Source organism: Plecotus auritus (assembly GCF_963455305.1).
Source record: "Plecotus auritus genome assembly, chromosome: 9".
In the NCBI taxonomy this organism is placed as follows: domain Eukaryota; kingdom Metazoa; phylum Chordata; class Mammalia; order Chiroptera; family Vespertilionidae; genus Plecotus; species Plecotus auritus.
The window spans coordinates 155,620,360-155,639,426 of NC_137783.1; the positions used below are offsets into that span (position 1 = coordinate 155,620,360).

The 19,067-nt window shown below is 69.3% G+C and overlaps 1 protein-coding gene across 1 annotated transcript; it reads right to left on the reverse strand.

Annotated features, from left to right (window-relative positions):
- Nucleotides 1-560: 560 nt before the first annotated feature.
- On the reverse strand, nucleotides 561-16,836 carry CD81 (CD81 molecule). Its single transcript, XM_080641886.1, has 8 exons — nucleotides 16,579-16,836; nucleotides 6,982-7,096; nucleotides 4,060-4,157; nucleotides 2,681-2,755; nucleotides 2,363-2,467; nucleotides 1,838-1,936; nucleotides 1,184-1,270; nucleotides 561-1,089 (listed from the first exon to the last, which is right to left on the reverse strand). The coding sequence occupies exons 1-8, from the start codon at nucleotides 16,642-16,644 to the stop codon at nucleotides 1,027-1,029; spliced, it is 708 nt and encodes a 235-aa protein (XP_080498012.1). The 5' UTR covers nucleotides 16,645-16,836; the 3' UTR covers nucleotides 561-1,026.
- Between the last annotated feature and the right edge of the window lie 2,231 nt (nucleotides 16,837-19,067).

Below are 19,067 nucleotides of genomic sequence, written 5' to 3' on the forward strand. Positions count from 1 at the left end.
AGGCCGCCCACGTGACCCACAGCCAGGCCCTCTGGCCTCGAGGGGTCCATTGACTGTCCACATTGTGGGTGCCTGCCTGAGGCTCATGGTGACGCCCCCCAGCGTCCCCCGGCCAGCAGCCCTGAGCAGGAGACCACGGCCGGGCCTGAGTCCACTGGGTCAGAGGGTGTACGCCCCCTCCAGCCCCGCAAGATGCAGCTTGGCCAGAGCCACCCAGCTCCTCTGGGCACCCAGATGGGCAGGGAGGAGCCTGGGAGGGGCAGGCACCGTGCCCCGTGGAGCCTCCTGCAGGAGGAGGCAGGCGGGTCTTGCAGAGGCCACCCCAGCTCCTCCTCCCAGGCCGGGTGCGCAGGAGTGGGGGTGGGGGGAGGATGTTTCTGGGGACATAGGGCCCAACAAGGGGGCCCCTGCCACATGGAGTGCTCCCCAGGGCCCCCACCACCGCCCAACAGGGTGGGCAGCACCCCTGGGCCCAGCCAGGCCCACAGAGCAGAGCCCCCAGATCTCACACACGGCGGGCACACGGCGGGCACAGGCAGGGCCGGTGGCGTGTTAGCATGCCTAGTCTCTCCTCCTTTATTGAGTGACGTTCGAGATGTAGTTACAATGAAAGGTGCCGCGTTAGAAAGGACAGGTGTGTCGAAGGCAGAGGCTGCTCACAGACGCAGCTCTGAGGCCGGTGGCAGGAAGGGAACGAGGATTAAAAAAGGCGGAGCCTTTGGGGGCGGGCGGGCGGGCGGGCGTGCGGGCGGCAGGTGCTCTCAGCCCCGAGAGGCCTGGCTGAGCGGGCAGAGCCCCCACGTGGCCCCAGAAGCAGAGGGGACCCGGCCCTGCGGCCCCCAAGGCCTACCCCTATGCCACCTACAGGTGGTATCGGCCCCAAAAGGTAATGGGGAGCAAGACCTCAAAAGTAAAAAAGCCAGTAAGTGTAGCAGAGTAATACCAGGAAGGTTATCTACACAGGCCCTGCCCGCCCTCCTCCGGACAACCAGGCCTCGGGCAGCGGGCCGGGCAGCGGGCGGGGCCTCAGTACACAGAGCTGTTCCGGATGCCGCAGCAGAGCACCATGCTCAGGATCATCTCGAAGATCTGCGGGGGGGGGGGGGGGGGCAGCCGTCAGCACCCGCCTCCCGGGGCGGGGAAGGCGCCCAGCCGCCCACTCACCATGATCACGCCCACTCACCATGATCACGGCGACCACGATGGCCGCGATGCCGATGAGGTACAGCTTTCCGGAGAAGAGGTCGTCAATCTTCTGGTGGCAGTCTCCCTGGGGGGGGGGGGGGGGGCGCGCAGGGGTGGGGGGTGAGGGGCGCCAGTCCTCCGCCCCCCCTCCTCCCCAGCAGCACAGCAGGGTCACTGCAGAAGAGCATGGGTGGGAGCACTCCCCCGCCCCTCAGAACAGGTCTCTGCCAAGTTCGACCTGACATGTTTTCAAACAAAAGCGGCTCGGGGGTTGAGCATCGACCTCGGAACCAGGAGGTCACGGTTCGATTTCCCGTCAGGACACGTGCCCCAGTCGCGGGCTCGATCCCCAGTGTGGGGCGTGCAGGAGGCAGCCGATCCATGTCTGTCTCCCTCTCCCCCACCTTCCTCTCCAAAATCAATAAAATGTACTTGACACCAACGTGCTGCGCCCTCTCCCACGGGAGGTCACTCAGCAGGACCTGGACGCTGACCGTCGGACTCAGAGCTGCCCCATCAGGAACCAAACCGGGTGGACAGTCCCCTTCCCCGTGGGCCTCGGCACCACCCAGTGTGGCCACCACCGGGACCCCCGGAGGGCGCGGCAGGTGGGCGGGGCTGAGGAGCAGGTGGGCCCGCCCACGCCGCTTACCTGCAGGTTGCTGAGCAGCGTGCTGCCGGAGGGACACAGGTTGTTCCTGAGGATGGAGGTGGTTAGGGTGACCAGCGCGTCGGAGCCACAGCAGTTGAGCTGCAGAGACAGAGGGCGGCCGTCAGCCCCGCACGCGGAAGTGACCCGAGGGAAGGGCCGAGGACCCGCCGGGCAGAGGCCCCGGCTGGGCGTGGGCGAGGGCAAGGGTCTGGGAAGGCTCCCTCCTCCCCTCCCATCCCCTCCTGCCCAGCTCTGCTGCTCAGAGACCCAGCACCCCGGCTGGCCTGGCTTATCGGATCCCCACCAAGGGCCACAGGTCCCAGAGGAGCCCCCCATCTTTCCCTCACCCCCAGCTTACAGGGGGGCCCACGGTCCTTGAGGAGCAGGGCTGCCAGGTCCCTCCTGCTCCCAAGGTTGGAGCTGAGGCCAGACTCAAGCCCAGCCAGGCTTCATCCCTGCCCGCCTTCCCCGTCCCTCAGCGCCCCGCCTTCCCCGGCCCTCAGCGCCCCGGCCCCCGGCCCGCACCGTCTCGTGGAAGGTCTTCACCACAGCCTTGGCATTGTTGGCCTCGTCTTCCACCACCGCCTGCTGCAGGGCCTGGTCATAGAACTGCTTCACGTCCTTGGCGATCTGGGGAGGGGAAGCCCAGCAAGTGAGGGCCAGGCCTCAGGGCCTCCCAGCGCAGCCCAGGCCACTCCCCCGAGAGCCCTCTGTGGCCTTCCTACCAGTCGGCCCCAGGAGGAGCCCCAAGAGCACCCGCCGTCTGACTGTCCCCCAACCGAGAGTGGGTGCTGCTCCCTGCCCCCAAGCGGGGGCCGGCCACCCCCACGGACCCAGGCTCACCTGGTCTTTGTTGACGAAGCCCCAGATGCCGGCGGCCACCTCACAGGCAAAGAGGATCACCAGGCAGGTGAAGAACTGCAAAGGCCGAGAGGTGGGGGTCAACACAAAGAGGGGGGGCAGGGCGGGGGGTCAGGGCAGGGGGGGGTCATGGCAGAGGGGGGGCAAGGCAGAGGAGGGTCAGGGCAGGGGGGGTCAGGGCAGGGGTGGGCAGGGCAGAGGGGGGCAGGGCAGAGGGGGGCAGAGCAGAGGGGAGCAGGGCAGAGGGGGGCAAGGCAGAGGAGGGTCAGGGCAGGGGTGGGCAGGGCAGAGGGGGGCAGAGCAGAGGGGAGCAGGGCAGAGGGGGGCAAGGCAGAGGAGGGTCAGGATGGGGGGGCAGGGCAGAGGAGGGTCAGGGCAGAGGGGGTCAAGGCAGAGGAGGGTCAGGGCAGAGGGGAGCAGGGCAGGGGGGGCAGGGCAGAGGAGGGTCAGGGCAGAGGAGGGTCAGGGCAGAGGGGAGCAGGGCAGGGGGGGCAGCGCAGGGGGGGCAGGGCAGAGGAGGGTCAGGGCAGGGGGGGTCAGGGCAGGGGGCAGGGCAGGGGGGGTCAGGGCAGAGGGGATCAGGGCAGAGGGGGTCAGGGCAGGGGGGCAGGACAGAGGGGGGCAGGGCAGGCCGGGACTACCCAGGGCTTTCAGTGCCCAGACCAGTGGTGGCGGCGTGGGGCTGGACTCCCACAGATGACCAACATCCAAGTGACCACTGTGTGTGTCGGGGGGTGGCTGGCAGGACCCCCCACCCACCTCCTGCCTGGGAATGAGCCCCATGGAGCGGGGGGCACAGAGGCTAAGACTCGGCCCATGTTCCCCTGGTGGCCACGGGCAGGCAGCTGGGCAGGGAGGCGAGTCCAGGGCTCGGCGGGCGGGAGCACAGGTGCCCCTTCCTCCCTCTCCCGCAGGAGGGGTCACCCTGGTGCCTCCGTTTCCCCCACCGGAGGCCCTGGAGGCCACAGCCAGCTCGCAGGGCCGGGGACCCCTGAGGGTGGGCTCCCCATGTTATTACATCCAGGGACCCCTGAGGGTGGGGCTCCCCATGTTATTACATCCAGGGACCCCTGAGGGTGGGGCTCCCCACTTTAGTTACGATCTCTGCGGCATTTTAAAGAAACAGAGAGCAGCTTTGGAAGTTGGCCTCGGGACCCAGGCAGAGCAGCCATCAGCCAGGTGGCATTTACGACGGGTCGTGAGCACCGGCCTCGGGGAAGGTGGCGGCTGCCATGACCCCTCCACCAGGGCCAGACTGGGCACGGGGGCGCCCCAGCTCCTTAGCTCACACAGCCTCCCGGAGCTCCTGGTTCTTCCCTGGGCGTCCGTCAGCCCTGTGCCCCCACCTCCCCGCGACCTACCGTCCCCAGCAGGCACTGCGACTCCTGGATGGCCCCGTAGCAGCCCAGGAACCCCACGAACATCATGACAGCGCCCACGGCAATGAGGATGTAGATGCCTGCGGGGGACATGCGCCTCAGTGCCCCCACCGGGACCTCCCGGGCCATGTCCCCCGGCGCCCACCCCCCCGACCTCTCCCCGCGGGTGCACGCCCGCCCCTGCCCGGGAGGAGCAGCGAGGGGCTGCAGCCGGTGAGGCCCCGTGCCCGCTTCCTCTTCTCGGCACCATGGCATTCAGGGAAGGGCTCAGAGAACATGGGTCAGAGCTCTCAGGGGACTGTCTCTCCCTGTGTGACCCCTACAATCAGCACCTTTTCGGCCCCCCACAGCCCTGCATTGGTGCCACGGTGGGGAGGGCCCAGCTGCGGGCTGGGTGGGGCAGGGGTCAGGCCTGGCTGCCCGGGCGGCTCTAAAATCGGAGCTCAGAGGCTGGACCCGCCCAAGGCCCAGGCTGGAGGCCGCTGGGCGCGGTGGCCGGGAGCTGGGGTGGCGGGCAGCGGGGCCCCCGCCAGGACGGTGTGTGGTGGCAGGGCGGCCTGAGGAGGGCACACAGGGGTCGGTGTGTCCTCCCGCCCCGCCCGCATGCCCACCAGGCTGGGCACACACTCCTGGGGGGCCGGAGCGCCACCGGGAAGGGGCCCCAGAGGCCCCGGCGGGCCATGTAGCCTTCAGGTGTCCTCGTCCCACCAGAGGCCGGTGCCCTTGGGAGCTCTGAGCTTGTCCCTGCAGGGTCCCCCGCCCCTCGCCCGCTGCAGCCCCAGCCATCGGCCGGCACAGCCACGTGGGCAGCCCGTCTTCTCCAGAGCAGGACCCCAGCTCAGCCCCACCCCCTCACGCCCGGGGTCAGGCCCCACCACCGGGCTCAGGACAAAGCCGCCCGTGCGCCCCGTAGCCTGCCCTCAGGGGCTCCCCGCTCCGGGCACAGCACCCTCAGTGAGGTTCACGAGATGCTGAAGGGGGCCCGGGAGGAGCCTGCCGTGTTCAGGGCTGCGGAGGGTCCTGCAAGGGGCCAGCAGACTGCAGAGCAGGTGCCCGATCCACAGTCCCGCAGGCCCAATCCCGGACCTCCCCCCAGCGCGGGGACCGTCCAGCTCGCAGGTGAGGTCGGGCGCCCGCCTAGGCAGCAGGGTTGCCCGTGCTGAGGGTGCCCGCTGACCAGGGTGCCTGCTAACCCGCCCCTCGTCCTGGCGTCGCACAAAGAGCCCTTGTCCTGGAGAGCCCACGTCTGCTGCCCTGCCCCCGACCCTGGCAGGCCCCGCCCACATCGGGGCCGGCGAGACGTGTCCAAAGGCCAGGGCCTCCTGGCCGGGCAGGGGCTAGGCAGCCAGAGGAGCTCTGGGGGGCCCATGCCCACGCGGTGGCAGAAGCCCAGTCCAGTCCAGGCCCTGCCCTCACCCTGCCCGCCAGGTAGCCCCCAGCACTGAGGCTGCCTCCCCAGGGCAGGCTGCCCAGCCAGGAGACGGGCAGAGGCTGGGGCAGCCGGGGGGCACCTGCCTAGGGGGACGCTGCTCCACGGCCAGCCTTGCCCACGGGCCTCCTCAGGGGCCACTTCCCCATGACGCCTGGGCACAGCCCCACGCCTCCACCCTTCTGCCAAGGGCCAGAGCAGCTGCGCCCCCAGGGGACACCCCAACCTCCCAACCCGCCTGTGCCCTGTGCCCTGCTCCCGCCCAAGCCCAGCCCTGGCCTGAAGCCGGGAGCCTCAGGTCCTCTCCAGCCAGGCCGGACCTCGAGCAGGGCAGCTCACCCCCAGGAGAGGGACCCCTTTCCACATCACCTGCCCAAGAGGGGCTCCAGGCCCCAGAAAGGGGACAGGGAGGGGTGGCAGCAGTCCCTCAGGCATTTGGACGGGACAGGGACCCGCTGGGTCACGCCTGGTGGCTGCTGGCTTAGAGTCCTGGGGAGGGGGCAGGAGGGAAACAGCCCTCAAGAGCCCAGGGGACCCCCGAGTCCTCAGACACCTGTGAGGCTGGCCCAGGATTGGTGGGGCCCACGTGTGCTCTCGTGGCGGCGGGCTCCCCCGAGACCAGCCTGTGAGGCTCCCGTCTGGGGGGCCTGCAGATAAGGGTTCAGGCCCTCCCCAGGGATGGCTGCCCCCAGGGAACCACGGCCCGAGGCACAGGCTGGGCTCTCCAGGGAGAAGGGGCGCCTGTCTAGGGCCCTGCAACCCAGCCCTCTGCCTCCCGGCCCCGTGAGGACCCTGTACCTAGGTCTGTGGCGCTCCAGACCAGGCCCTGGACCAGGCAGGCAGCCCGCCTGAGCTGGCCCCGAAGGTCACTCCCACTTTCTTTGAAGGAAACGTCTCCCCAAACACCCAGGTCCCAGCAGGGCCAGGCCTGCCTCCGCCCGCTGGCTGGGACCCTGGAGGTGTCCCCCTTTCCCCCTTCCACCCCGCCCCCCCAGACAGCGGAGGCCGACAGGCCAATGGGCAGCCTAACAAGGCAGCAAGGTGTGGCTGTGGGTGGCCTGAGGCAGCGGCCCCCACCCTCCCTCCTGGGCCTGAGTCTCCACCCCCCAGGCTCAGGCGCTGGCTGCCCAGGGGGCCTCCCAAGATACCCACCGGGACACAGCTCCCCCGCCCCCCCGCCCCCTCAGCGGCTGCCCTCAGCTCTGGCTCAGCCCCCAGAGCGATCCGGGGCCCAACAAGCCACACCCCCTCAGTTCCAGCTTTCCCTGGACCACCGGGGGTGGGGGATACCCAGGCCCCAAGGTCCTACCTAGGCCCTCAGGCCCCAGGCTGACCTCACCCCACTCAGCCCCGCCTCCTCCTGGGAGCCCCGCCTCCTCCTGGGAGCCCTCCCTGACTGCCTGTCTGGCCGCCCTGAGCTCATGACCAGCCACCGTGCTGGCCCCGCCCACAGCAGGTGGCCCACGAGAACTCACCTACGTAGAAGGTGTTGGGTGCAGGCCTGTCGCCCAGCTCCAGGTAGAGGAGGTTGGTGGTCTGCGGGTCATGGCGCAGCCACAGGGCCACGCCCAGGATCACGCCTCCGGCCAGCTGGGGAAAGGACAGGGCAGGTGTTACCGTGGCCCAGGGCCGCAGCGCAGGTATGAGCCGTAGCACACCGCGCTGAACCGCCACACACGGAGCAACCCGGAGCGGTGCCGGGCCTCCCCTCCGCCGCTCAGTCTCCGAGGGCCGCCGGCCGCCTGCTTTGCGGGGTTGTTGAGGTGCCCCAGGAAGGCCAGCAGGGACCACGATGCGGGTCCCCACCCACCCCTGCAGGGCGCGCCCCCCAAACACCACGGGACATGCTGAGTGCCCAAGCGAGCTCGCTGTCCATCTGCAGCTCGGCTGTAAGCGGGTGCCTGTGCTTTTAGGGGGCGCCCTCATCTGCGTTTGCTGGGCCTGGCCACAGGCCACAGGCCACCGCAGACCCCAAGCGGCCCCTCGGGGATGGCACTGCCCACAGTCCCGGGCGCCTGGGACCCCGTGGAGGACGGGGCGGGGGAGGCAGCGGGCGGAAGGACGCCGCCGTGCTCGCCGGATGGGGCAGGAGGGAGGCTGCACCCTCAGAGCCTGGTGAGCGACGGGGCTCCGGGGGCCCTCAGGGGACTTGGTGCGGCTCGGTGGCAAGACCACTGAGCACCGACCAGCCCTGGGTGCCCTCCGAGGGGGCTGAGCTCCGGAGCTGCAGGGCCCTGGTGGGAAGCCCTGGCCGCTCCTGCCTCCAGCGTCCACGCCAGGGGTGGGCAAACTTTTTGACTCGAGGGCCACACTGGGTTCTTAAACTGGACCGGAGGGCCGGAACAAAAGCATGGATGGAGTGTTTGTGTGAACGAATATAAATTCAAAGGAAAGGAGCGGAGGGGAGAGCAAGAGAACCGGGTAGAACAGCCGGATCCAGCCCGCGGGCCGTAGTTTGCCCATGGCTGGTCCACGCGCCGAGCCCGGCCTCCCATCCCGATGCTGGGAACCTCCGGGCGCTGACCCCACTGACCCGTGGCCACATGTCCAATGGGGCAGAGAAATCAAACAGCAGCCCGGCCGGGATGGCCCAGGGGTTGAGCTTTAACCTATGAACCAGGAAGTTACAGGTTCAATTCCCGGTCAGGGCACATGCCCTGGTTGCGGGTTCAATTCCCAGGGTGAGGCGTGCAGGAGGCAGCTGATCACTGATGTTTCTCTCTCTCTCTCCCTTCCTCTCTGAAGTCAATCACAATAATTTAAAAAAAGAAAGAAAAAACCAGACCCCCAGAAACGAGCTGACCAGCCTCGGTCCTGACCCCACAGCCCTGGTGAGGGAGGGGCCCCGGGAGGGTGACGGGAGGGGGGACAGGTTCCCTGTGAGACTCAGGCCCAGCACCAAGAACCACCCCAAGGGGAGCCCCCAGCAGCCCAGGACTCCAGGGAGGAGACCCCGGGCAATGGCGAGGGGCAGGAAGGACTGTGGGCTGCGCCCCCACCCCGGACCCTCTACACTGGGCTCAGCTTGGGATGGGGGGCAGGGGGGGCACAGGCACCCAGCAGCAGCTGGACTCCCACCCCGAGGACCCGGCACCTCCACCCCCTTGGGCTGGGGCTTGGGTCCTCAGCTCCTCCTCCCTAAGTTCACGGGGTCTGCTGGTTGGGCGGGGGTGGGGAGGTGGGGGTGGGCGGGGGAGGGGTGCAGGGTGGGAAGCGCTCCCCTCCTGGGTCCCACTGTGCACCTGCTGGCAAGGTCAGGGCCCTCCCAGGGCACTCAGGCCCCCGCGTACCCTCAGAGGGCAGGGCCCCAGGCGCCAGCATCCTGGCCCTGCTCTGCGGTGCCTGTCACCCCGAGAGAGGGCCGGAGGGCCCGTGGGACGTGCACGGGGGGAGGTGGAGCGTGGAGGCGGGCGGGCGGGTGCCCCAGTCCTCCCCTCTCAGAGCTGGCTGCCATCTGCGACTCCAGAGGAGGCTGAGGGTTGCCATGGTAACTCTGGCCTGAAAACATCACTTCTTCTGTTTGGAAAGTGTGGTCCAGAGCGCTCTGTGGGACGTTCCAGGGCGGCGGGGAGGGGCGGGGGCGGCCCGGGGCCTCCCTCTGCGGTCACAGAGCCGGCCTCAGTGTCCCGTGGCCAGGGGAGCCCAGCGTGGGGTGGCGCCCGGCTGGGCTGGGGACGCCCCCACCTTTTCCCCACAGCCAGCCCCTCGCCCCAGGAGCTGAGGGGACACGGGGATCCACCCCCAGCGCCCTGGCGGGATCGCACAGCCGGCGCCTTCATCAAGGAGGGATCCTCGCCAGCCCCCCCACCCCCGTTCCCCGTGACCCCCAACCTGCCCCCCAGAGTGACTGGGAGGCTGCTGCAGGGCAGGGCCTGGCTGGCGTGGCCCTCCTCCCGGCCCGTCACCTACACGATGGGCCGCCCACAACCGAAGAGCAGAGCGAGGGGCGGGACGGCGTCTGGAGCCCCAGAACCCCACAACCTCGGCCCAGGAGGCAGGCCAGGGCCCTGAAACAGCGCCCGCCCCCGAGCCCGCTCCCCAAGACGAGCTGACCACTAGGCGGGCGGGCGGGCGGCTGAGCAGGGGGTCCCCAAAGTCTAGAAAGCACTTTCGAGTCTCAACGTAAGAAAACGGCCGGATTTTCCCGACAGACGAACGCTGTGAACGCCCCCCCAGAGAGGAGAACCCACGGCCGGTACGACAGGGCACACGGGCGTCGGGGAACCCGAACAAGTCCCCAGGGGCCCCCCACCCCGAGGGGCCACAGGATGACAAGGACAAGGACCTCCAACCGGGGGGGTGGGGGGACAGCTCCAAAGTGAGATCCGCGCCCACCCCTGCCCCTTCTCGCCTGCACCAAAGTGATGCCCCGTCCAAGGACATGGTCCCGGTGCTCCTGGCAGCTTCCCGTGACACAGCCCCAACCGGGGGACAGCCCTGACGCCACCCGCGGGGGCCTGGACGCGGGAACAGAGCCAACGGGTGCGGCAGCGCGGGGGACCCTCCCAGCAAGAGCGTGGGGACCCGAGGCAGCAACGCCTGCCCACAGCGCTGACGGGCAGCCCCCCAAGAAATGCCAACTCGGTCCAGGAGCCAGGCTGCCTGGCCCGAGGTGGGGGAGTGGGGGGGGAGCGCACGGCTGAGGACCCTTCGAGGCTGGCAGACGGGGCCCTCATATCCTGATGGGGGGACAGCGTCGCAGCCACCTGCTTGGGTCAAAACTGAACGAGTTGTACAAGTTACACACGTGCCGTTTATGTCAGATAAAACCTAAAAACACCACAGGTCACCCCAAACCTCTGGGCCCTGAACCTCTAAAGCAGCAAGGCCGTTAGGGGGCTGCTTCGGGGCTCGCCGCGCCCGCTGTCCGGTCCACGGGCCGAGGACGCACGCACGTCCGTCACCAGGGTCCAGCGCCCGTGCACGGAAGGCGACAGGGGCCACCTCGTCAGTGACGCCGGGACATCGGGGGGTGAGCTGGGCGCATGGGTGCCGGGCCCCTTGCCGCGTAGGGAGACGGTGCCGAGCCTCACGCCAGCGGGAGCTGCGAGGCAGGCCCACCGGGCCCTCACCGTCCACGCGGGGACACAGGACTCCGCTCCCGCCAGCCGGCCACGGGGGGGGGGGGGGGGGGGGGGGGGGCGCCTGCCGGGGCGGCAGCTCTCGGGGCTGAGCCGCTCCCCTGCGGGCGGGCGGGAGGGCCCACGCGGGCACAGCACGGGGCGTTTGTAACCCTCCGGGACGGTTCCGTTTGTCTCCTTCCTCCTCCGTTCCGAGAAGCAGGCGTGATGGCGCCGGCTGAGCAGGGGCTGCCAAGCACGCTGGGCTCCTGCCCGGCCCTGCGTTTCCAAGAAGCCGCGTCGAGGGTGCTCGAGGGAGGGGTGCTGCCCGCCAGGCCCGAGGCCCCACCCTCTGCAGGGACCCAGACGAGAGGGGGCCGCCCCCACCAGCACACAGGCCCCTACCCGCCAGGGAGGCCAGCCACCCGTCTCCCCGCCCCCGCCCCCCCCCTCCCCCCGGCAGGCCCCGCGCCACCCGGGTCCTGCCCACGCATTCCTCCGCCACGCAGGACAACTCCCGCGAAGGGACGCCGGTCTAGCCGGACCCCAGAGCCCGTCCTCTGGGAAGGCAGCCCCTCGTGAACAGGGTGGGCCGCCAGCGGGGACACCCACGGGCCTCGGCTCCGCTCAGCCAAGGGGGGGGGCACATGTTGCTGAGAAATGGCACCGCCAACACCCGCCTGGCGTGGCGACGGGGAGGCCGGGCCGGAGACTGTGCCCCGGTGCGTGAAGGCCGGAGGCAGGAAACGCCCCGGAGACACCGGGAGTCGGAGCCCCTTCCCGGCTGAGACGCCAGCGGAGGGGGCGGGGGCGGAGGTCCCTGCGGCTGACCCTCGCTCTGCCCACACGCGGGGACGGGGCAGACTCCTCCCTGGTGGCACCGGCCCCTCGAGCTCCGGGTGCGCAGCGGTCCCAGGCCCGCGAAGGCAGGAAGGACGCTCGCCGGGGACCTGGGCTCACAGGAAGCTGAAACCTCCCTCGGCCCCTCGACCTCAGGAAGCCGCCAGCGAGGCGTCTAAAAATAGGGGCGGCGAGTCGGGGCGGGGGGGGGGGAGGACACTGCCCCCCTGGGCCCCACGGGCTATGGAACAGGTGCCACCTCCCACCACGAGGGCCCCGGCCACCTCTCGGGGCCGTGGAGAGGCCCAGGGCTCAGCTGCTCCCAGGGCCAGACCCCGGGCCTGCCACCTCCCTGCCCAGCCAGCCCTGCTCCCCACCCCTCACCCCCCACTGGCCGGAAGGGCCCTCCGGTGGGAATCCCCTCTGCCCCTGGGCCCTGCTGGGGGGCCACGTGGACACAGATGCCGGTGGCCTGCAGAGAAGGGAGCGGGGCCGGCAGGTCTGACAAGGAGGGTGTGCGGAGGAGATGGCTCAGGCAGGGCGTCCGGGCCAGCAGCACCCAGAAGCTGCCGGGCACCGGCTCCCACCCAGGCGCAGCCACCTGCCCTGGGGGAGCCACTCAGGCTGTGAACCACTCTGGTCCCAGCTCTGGTTTCCAGCTCTGGTTTCCAGCCTGCCCACCACTTCCTCCTGTGGCCTCCGGGAATCTCAGGGTGCTGCCAGCCCGTGGTTACGGCCGGCCCAGGAGGAGGCAAAGGGACGCTGCAGCCCGGTGCCTGCTGCCGTGGGGACGGCCACCTCGCGGAGCCGGGCTGTTACCGGGTGGGGCCGAGGGAAGGCTGTGCGTGCAGAGGGCGGGGCCGGCCCCGGGATGGGGAGTGGAGCCCCCTGGGAGCGCTGGGTGGGCTGCAGTCACTGGTTCCCCAACCCGCTGCCCTCAGAGGCCCCCGCACCGGGGCCCCCAGCACCGAGCTCTGGGCTCAGGCCTCCCAGCCCCCGGGGAGGTGGGCCACCTGGGGTCCTCTCTCCAGGGCTCACAGCTGTGCCCAGGGTCTTGAACCCCAGGGGTCTCGGCCCGAGTCTCCATGCCCCCCACACACACACCAGGAGCTGCTCTCCGCTGGGCCTAGACCAACCTCAGTAGGCCCACAGGTGACGCACAGGTGAGACGGGTCACGGCGCCGTCAGACATCCCCCGAGGCGTCAGACCTGGACGTAGGGCAGTCGGTACAGAGACCCCTGGGCGGCAGCGCAGGGCGCCAGGTGGGCCCACAGGGCAGACCAGCCCGGCCTTCCCGTCCCTTCGCCTTCTGGGCAATGGCCACGTCGCCCCGTAACTTGCAAAGAAGTCGGCAAACAACAAGAAAAGCTTGTCCCAAGCTCGTAGCAGGGGCACTGCTTTAAGCACCAGGGCAAGGCGGGTCCCTGCTCCCCAGGCCTGATCCGGTTCAGGACCCCGAGCCTGGCCGCCCGGCCCTGTCCCAGGCTCCCTCGCTGCCACACGCTGGTGGCCAGCTTAGGATGGGGGTCCAGCTGTCAGCCCCTTGGGCATGGCCCCTGCCCGCTGGCAGGTGCTCCCCGAGCATCTGGGGGCCCACGTGGAGGCCCCCAAATGGTCTTATGTAAACCTGCTCTGCCATCGGGAGGAGGGGCTGGGGCCAGGCCCCCAAATACAAAGTGTGTATGTGTGTGTGGGGGGGGGGGGGGGGGGGCGGGGGCTGAGAAGCCCAGAAGCTTCTGGAAGCGTGCTGGCTCAAACCACCTTGTGCTGGGCAGGTGGGAAGCGGCTCAGAGGGTTCGCCGGGGCCATTCCCGGCGAGGCTGGTCTCCCGTCTGGACCCAGAGTCCGGCCACCGGGCAGGAGTCTCCCCTCGCCAGTGCCCGGCCAGGTCCTGGGGTGCCAGGGCCAGAACCAGCAGCTGCCCCCCCTCCCCCCGGGCCCTCTCCAAAACACGGGGCCAGTGCCAAGGGGACCGTCTCCCTCCACGCCTCCTGGACTGCGAACCTCGCTGATCCGAGGACCCAGCTTCTTCCCCTTCACGATGTAGGTGGAGTGGAAGCCGGGGCTCGGTCTTGGGGAGCAGTGGTTGGGGCCGCCCCCCTGTCGGGACAGGGAAGCAGCAAGAGCTAAAGACAAAGCTGGACTCAATGGCCGGAAGCAGAGGCGAGCTGGTGCTGAGGGCCCTGCGGGCGGGTTAGGACACCTCCCCGAGGCCGGCGGGCCCAGGGTCAGACTTCCTCTTCTCAGCCAGATGCCCAGGGGCACCTAGGGTCCCCTCGCCCACCCCAGAGAGCAGCAGGAAACCTCAGCCCCGCCCCCCCATCCCTCACCCCCCCCCCACCCGCCCCGCCAGAGCCTCCAGGGACACCCCCTCCCAGAAGGAAGGCGACAGCGCCGCTAAGTGACAGACAGTCATGTGCTGTCTGGAAGCGAAAATTAAATGCCCGTTAGTGAGGCTTCTCATCAGCCTCGTTCCCATCAGGCCTGGCAGCCCGGCCGCTGGACCGCGGCCACCGGCTGCATTAGGTAGAGGACCGCCAGGCCCAGGCAGGCACGCTCGCCGCGCCTCCGCCCCCAAGGGCCCGTGGCACCTCCAGGGCTCTCTGGACAGCCCCCAAGGAGAGGGCTAGCACATACCTACCCCCAGGTGAGGCCAGCCGCCGCCCCGTCACGCCCGCCCAGGTCACGCCTGCCCCCGGCCACCCACCGGCTCGGTGGGTGAGCAGGGATGGAGCCTCGCCTCCCTGACCTGCCCCAGCACTCGGCTCCCGGCCACCTCGGCCAGGAAGCTCCCAGCCCACCCCAACGGGGGATTTCCTCGCTGCTTGGCACTGTGTCCCCGCCTCACAGCCGGATGCCGGGTGGCCGGGAGCCCAGAGCAGGCGGGGGTCGGGGCAGGCTGCGTGGATGCCGCCTGGGGCCCAGGGTGTCAGCAAGGGTGAGGGCAGGCGTGCCCGAGTGGGCGTGGGGGTGACCGCTCCTTCCTGGACCAGCGTGCCAGGCCGCCTGAGGCCACGCCCACGTGGGGGCCTCTTGCTCTCTGAGATGTAACTAAAATGTTCCCGGATCCAGACACCCACCGTCACCCGCTCCTCTGGGCTCCCACCTCAGCACCCACTCCTGCCCTGTGGCCGGGATGCTCGCTGGCACCGGGAGCCTCCGTCCCCCCAGGGCCCGGAGGCCCGTCCCCAAGGCAATGCCTGCACAGCCGACACCGTTTCCTGTGGTCCCCCCTCGGCGAGCTCGTCCACCAGCACCCCCGGGACAGGGTTCAGAGGACCCCACGCTAGGGGGGAAGCTGAGGGCCAGCACCGGAGCCGTGCGGTGGGGCCGCCACCCAGGTCCACTCCACGGCGCCATGCGGCAGCCAGGGGACGCAGGGGGCGCAGAGGGGCTCCTCGGGGTGTGCCCCCAGCACGCAGGGCTCAGCGCTCCCCGCCAGCGCGGGTGGGTGGGGCCTGTGACTGGGGACCAAGGCGACGGTGGACGGATTCAGCTCTCAGCTCCACGGGGCAGGCCCAGGAGGGAGGCCCCACAAACACTTCCATCCACATGCCCCGGGGACGTCCCGGGCTCTGCCCGCTGCCTGGGAAACCATCAGGCCACCCAGCGGGGCTCTGACGGGGTGGCATCCCCTGGAGACGGCCCCAGCGGGGCAGGTGGGAGGGACCAGCACCCACTCTGAGAAGTCCCCTCCCCCGCCCACCCTCCACTTCCCGACAGCATCCTCTCCTCCTCACATCCAGCTCAGGGGCCAGGGGGTGTCTGGGTGGCCCCCTGACCCCTACCCCAGGGCCAAAGCAGGCCCACGCTAAGGCTGAGAACACCATCCCTTCAGCAAGGGCCCCGGTGCCTGCCTGGGGCCACGCCAGGCCCGCCCCCGGGTCGATGTGACACCCCCACTGCCCCCCTAGCGAGAGCTCAGTCCCGTCCCGGCCTCTCACCCTGGGCCCCCCACTGTGACGGGGTCCTCACCCCATACTGGCTCGGGGGCCCACTCCTAAAGTTCGCCTTCCTGCGTCCACTTGAGGAATACACCCTCCACCCCACGGCATCCCTCCCGTCCTCTCCGCGCGGACGGTGAGCAGCCAGCAGCGTGGGGCCTGGGCGGGGGTCCCGGTCACTGCCCAGGGGACGGGCCTGGGGAGGCAGGGCATGGCCGTGGGACCCCCACCCGTTCCGGGCCCCTGCGCACCAACAGGAAGTGAGAACAAAAGTCCAAGCGCAGCCAGCCCCTGGCGGCAGCTGAGACCCAGGTCAGGAAATGGCTCTCCGACCCTCCTGCACCCCAACAGGACCATCCTGTGGGCGCTTCTTTCCCAAGTGGGTGCCCAAGGCTGGCCCCGGCCCCCTCAGGGACGCCCGGGTCTCCCGGCTGCTGCCCTGTGCCAACTGGAAGGGCTGCCGCAGCCCCACACCCCTCAGGGCCTCCAGGGTCCCCCGCGAGGCCAGGCTGCAACCTTGGTCTGGGTGAGGAGGGCGGGGAACCAAGCTCCACACACTGGGGTCCCCATGGTGCAGGCACCCCAGCCCACCGGCCACTCCAGGCCCAGTGAGCCTGGCCCCCCCCCCCACGATCCCCAGGGCGGTAGCAGCTGAATGAGGGGTGCGCTGGGCTGGGCCAAGAGTGGGGTGGACGGTCCCAAGATTCCGACGGAGGATGCACCCCCCTGGACCAGCCACCCACCCAGGGGCGGTGGCCCGGATGAGCTCATGGGGGCGGGACGCCGTGAGCCCCGCCCTCGAGCCCCCCTTCCGGCCCCGCGAGGCAGGATGGTCCCAGACACAGTAGCCAAGGGGTGGAGTGGGCAGGGTGCGCGGCCTCGAGCCCGCACCCACCGCACCCCGCCGCCTTTCCCGAGCGGGGACAGACCCGAGGCCCCGAAAAGCCTCGGCCAGGCCCGGCCGCGGGGCTCCGGACCCCACTGACCACAGGCCCCCAAACCCAGCTCGCAGCCCCCCACCCGCCATCGAGGGGCGCGGTGGCCCGGACGACCCCCCTCTCGCCGGCTGCCCGCCCAGGACGCCCCCACCCCGAGCCCCGCGCGCACAGGTGGCCCCACAACTTGGCGGCCCGACTGCGCCCCCTCGGCGGGGCCTAGCGGGTCGCGCGGCCTGCAGGCCCTGGGGCTCCCCCCGCCCCGCCCCGCCCCCCCCCCCCCCCAGCTCACCCAGAAGACGAAATTGAAGACGAAGAGCAGGTACTTGATGCACTTGGTGCAGCCCTCCACCCCCATGGCGGCGCGGCGGCGGGCCTGGGGCGCGGCCGGTCCTGGGCGGGGGCGCGGGGTCTGGGCCTGGCGAGCGGCCGGGGGCCGGGGCCGGAGCCGGGACGGCGGCCGGGGGCGCGGGGGACGCGGGGGCGCGGGGAAGAGTGACGCGGGAGGCCGGCCGGGACACGTGAGGTCGTCGCCGCCGCTGCGCGCTCGCTCTCTGGCGGGGCGCGCGCCCGCTCCGCTATTTATAAGGCGCCGAGGCCCCGCCTCCCGGAGGCCCCGCCCCCTAGAGGCCCCGCCCCCCCGGCCTGCGCGGCCACCCCCCTGCCCGTCCCAAGGATGCTTCGGGTCTCCGCGCAGCTAGAACCCCAGGCCGGGGCGCCCTCCGAGCCCCCCGGGGTGCGCCTGGGGACAGGCCTGCAGCCAGGAAGCGCAGGAAAGAGCCCCCCTCCCCGAACCCTCCCTCGGGCGCCTTGGCCCCCGCCAGGAGGCCCCCTTGGAAGAGGGGATGTGCCGGCAGCGCGCTGTGTTCACGTGGCTCCCGCGGCGGCGGCGGCGGCTGCGGAACGAGGTGGCCCCGAGGCCGGGGTCGGGCGGCCTCTGCTGAGCATCCTGGTGGACGGGCAGTTGCTGACAGCTGTTGAGTCTGGTTTGGAAAGGTCCCTGAGAGGGCGCCCCCTAGACGAGTGAGGGGTGCCTGGGAAGCCCAAGCCACCTGTAAGAGAGCCTCCAGGTGTGTGCATTTGGTGGGTGCGGTGCCCACCCAGCCGCCCGCCCGCCAGGCCTCACTGCCTGCAGCGAGGTGACACGCGGCCAGTGCTGCCGGGAGAACTGGGCTTTTCATTGTCGTTCGTTGTGGTTTAAATCTGAGGAGCAACCAGCGGCCGCCGTTTCAGGTGCAGCAGCCCTGCCGTGTCCGTCGGAACCCCACTAGTTTCCCGGTTAATTTTTTTTAATATATATATATACTTTTTTTTTAATATATCTTATTGATTTTTTACAGAGAGGAAGGGAGAGGGACAGAGAGCCAGAAACATCGATGAGAGAGAAACATCGATCAGCTGCCTCCTGCACACCTCCCACTGAGGATGTGCCTGCAACCAAGGTCCATGCCCTTGACCGGAATCGAACCCGGGACCCTTCAGTCCACAGGCCGACACTCCATCCACTGAGCCAAACCGGTTTCGGCAATATATATTTTTATTGATTTCAGAGAGGAAGAAGGGAGAGGGAGAGAGAGAGAGAGCGAGCGAAACATCCATGATGAGAGAGAATCACGGATCGGCTGCCTCCTGCACGCTCCTCGGTGGAGATCAAGCCCACAACCCGGGCATGTGTCCTGGCCGGGAATCGAACCGTGACCTCCCGGTTCCTAGGTGGATGCTCAACCACGGAGCCACACCAGTCGGGCTTCCTGGTCCATTTTAAAATGTGCCGTGGCTCCGCACTCGTGCAGGGGCTCTAAGCACCCATTGGCCTCCGTGTTGGGTTTGAACACGTCCGAGCGACACTGTAATAAGGGTGACGTGGGGCCCGGCCCGGTGGCTCCGTGCAATGGTTCCATTCCCGTGGGTTTGAGGTTCGATCCCCAGGAGGGGGCGTGCAGGAGGCAGCTGATCCATGATTCTCTCTTATCGTTGACGGTTCTCTCTCTCCCTCTCCCTTCCTCTCGCTCCGAAATCAACAAAAATGTTGAACCAATAAACTCAGAGCAGCACAGGCCTTCACTGAGTGAGGGGTGGTCAGGGTGGAGGAGCAGAAGGAAGGCAGGGGGTGGAGCACGGGGCAGGGGAGGACCGGGGCTGACGGGGCGGGGAAGCTCCCTGTGCCTCTGACTGCCGTGGGGGCGATGGGAGGGTTTGGCGGGGAATTCGCAGGCCTGGCTCCCGACCGAACGTGGACACTACACGCGGGCCCACCTCAGCCCCATTGTGGGACCAGCACTCCCAGGGACCGACCCGGGGCTGGTGAGGCTCGGGGCCACCTCTAGGCCCTGGCATATGTGGGACCCCTTCTTTTTTTTTTTTTTTTTAAAAATATGTTTTTATTGATTTCAGAGAGGCAGGGAGAGGGAAAGAGATAGAAACATCAGTGATGAGAGAGAATCCTGGATCGGCTGCCTCCTGCACCATGCCCCCTACTGGGGATGGAGCCCACAACCCGGGCATGTGCCCTGACCGGGAATGGAACCTTCTGGTTCGTAAGTCGACGCTTAACCACTGAGCAACACCGGCCGGGCCCGGGGACCCCTTCTGAAGTGCCTGGCCCCGTGGCCCACCAACTGACCTTGTGAGGACTGAAGGGGACCCACCGTGTATTCGTCAGGGTTCTCCAGAGAAACAGCCCGCAGGAGGAACGTGTGTGTGTGTGTGTGTGTGTGTGTGTGTGTGTGTGTGTTACGTGATATATGTTATAAAGGAGATTATGGAGCCCAGAAGTCCGGC

Bases quoted from the DNA above. Each gene is read 5' to 3' on its own strand.
- CD81 (XM_080641886.1), bottom strand. From the start codon at position 16,644: ATGGGGGTGGAGGGCTGCACCAAGTGCATCAAGTACCTGCTCTTCGTC. The intron at 2,756-4,059 runs GTAGGTCGCGGG...CGGCCTTTGCAG, and splicing joins CGCAGTGCCTGCTGGGGACG to TTCTTCACCTGCCTGGTGAT. The intron at 1,937-2,362 runs GTGCGGGCCGGG...CTGTCTCTGCAG, and splicing joins TGAAGACCTTCCACGAGACG to CTCAACTGCTGTGGCTCCGA.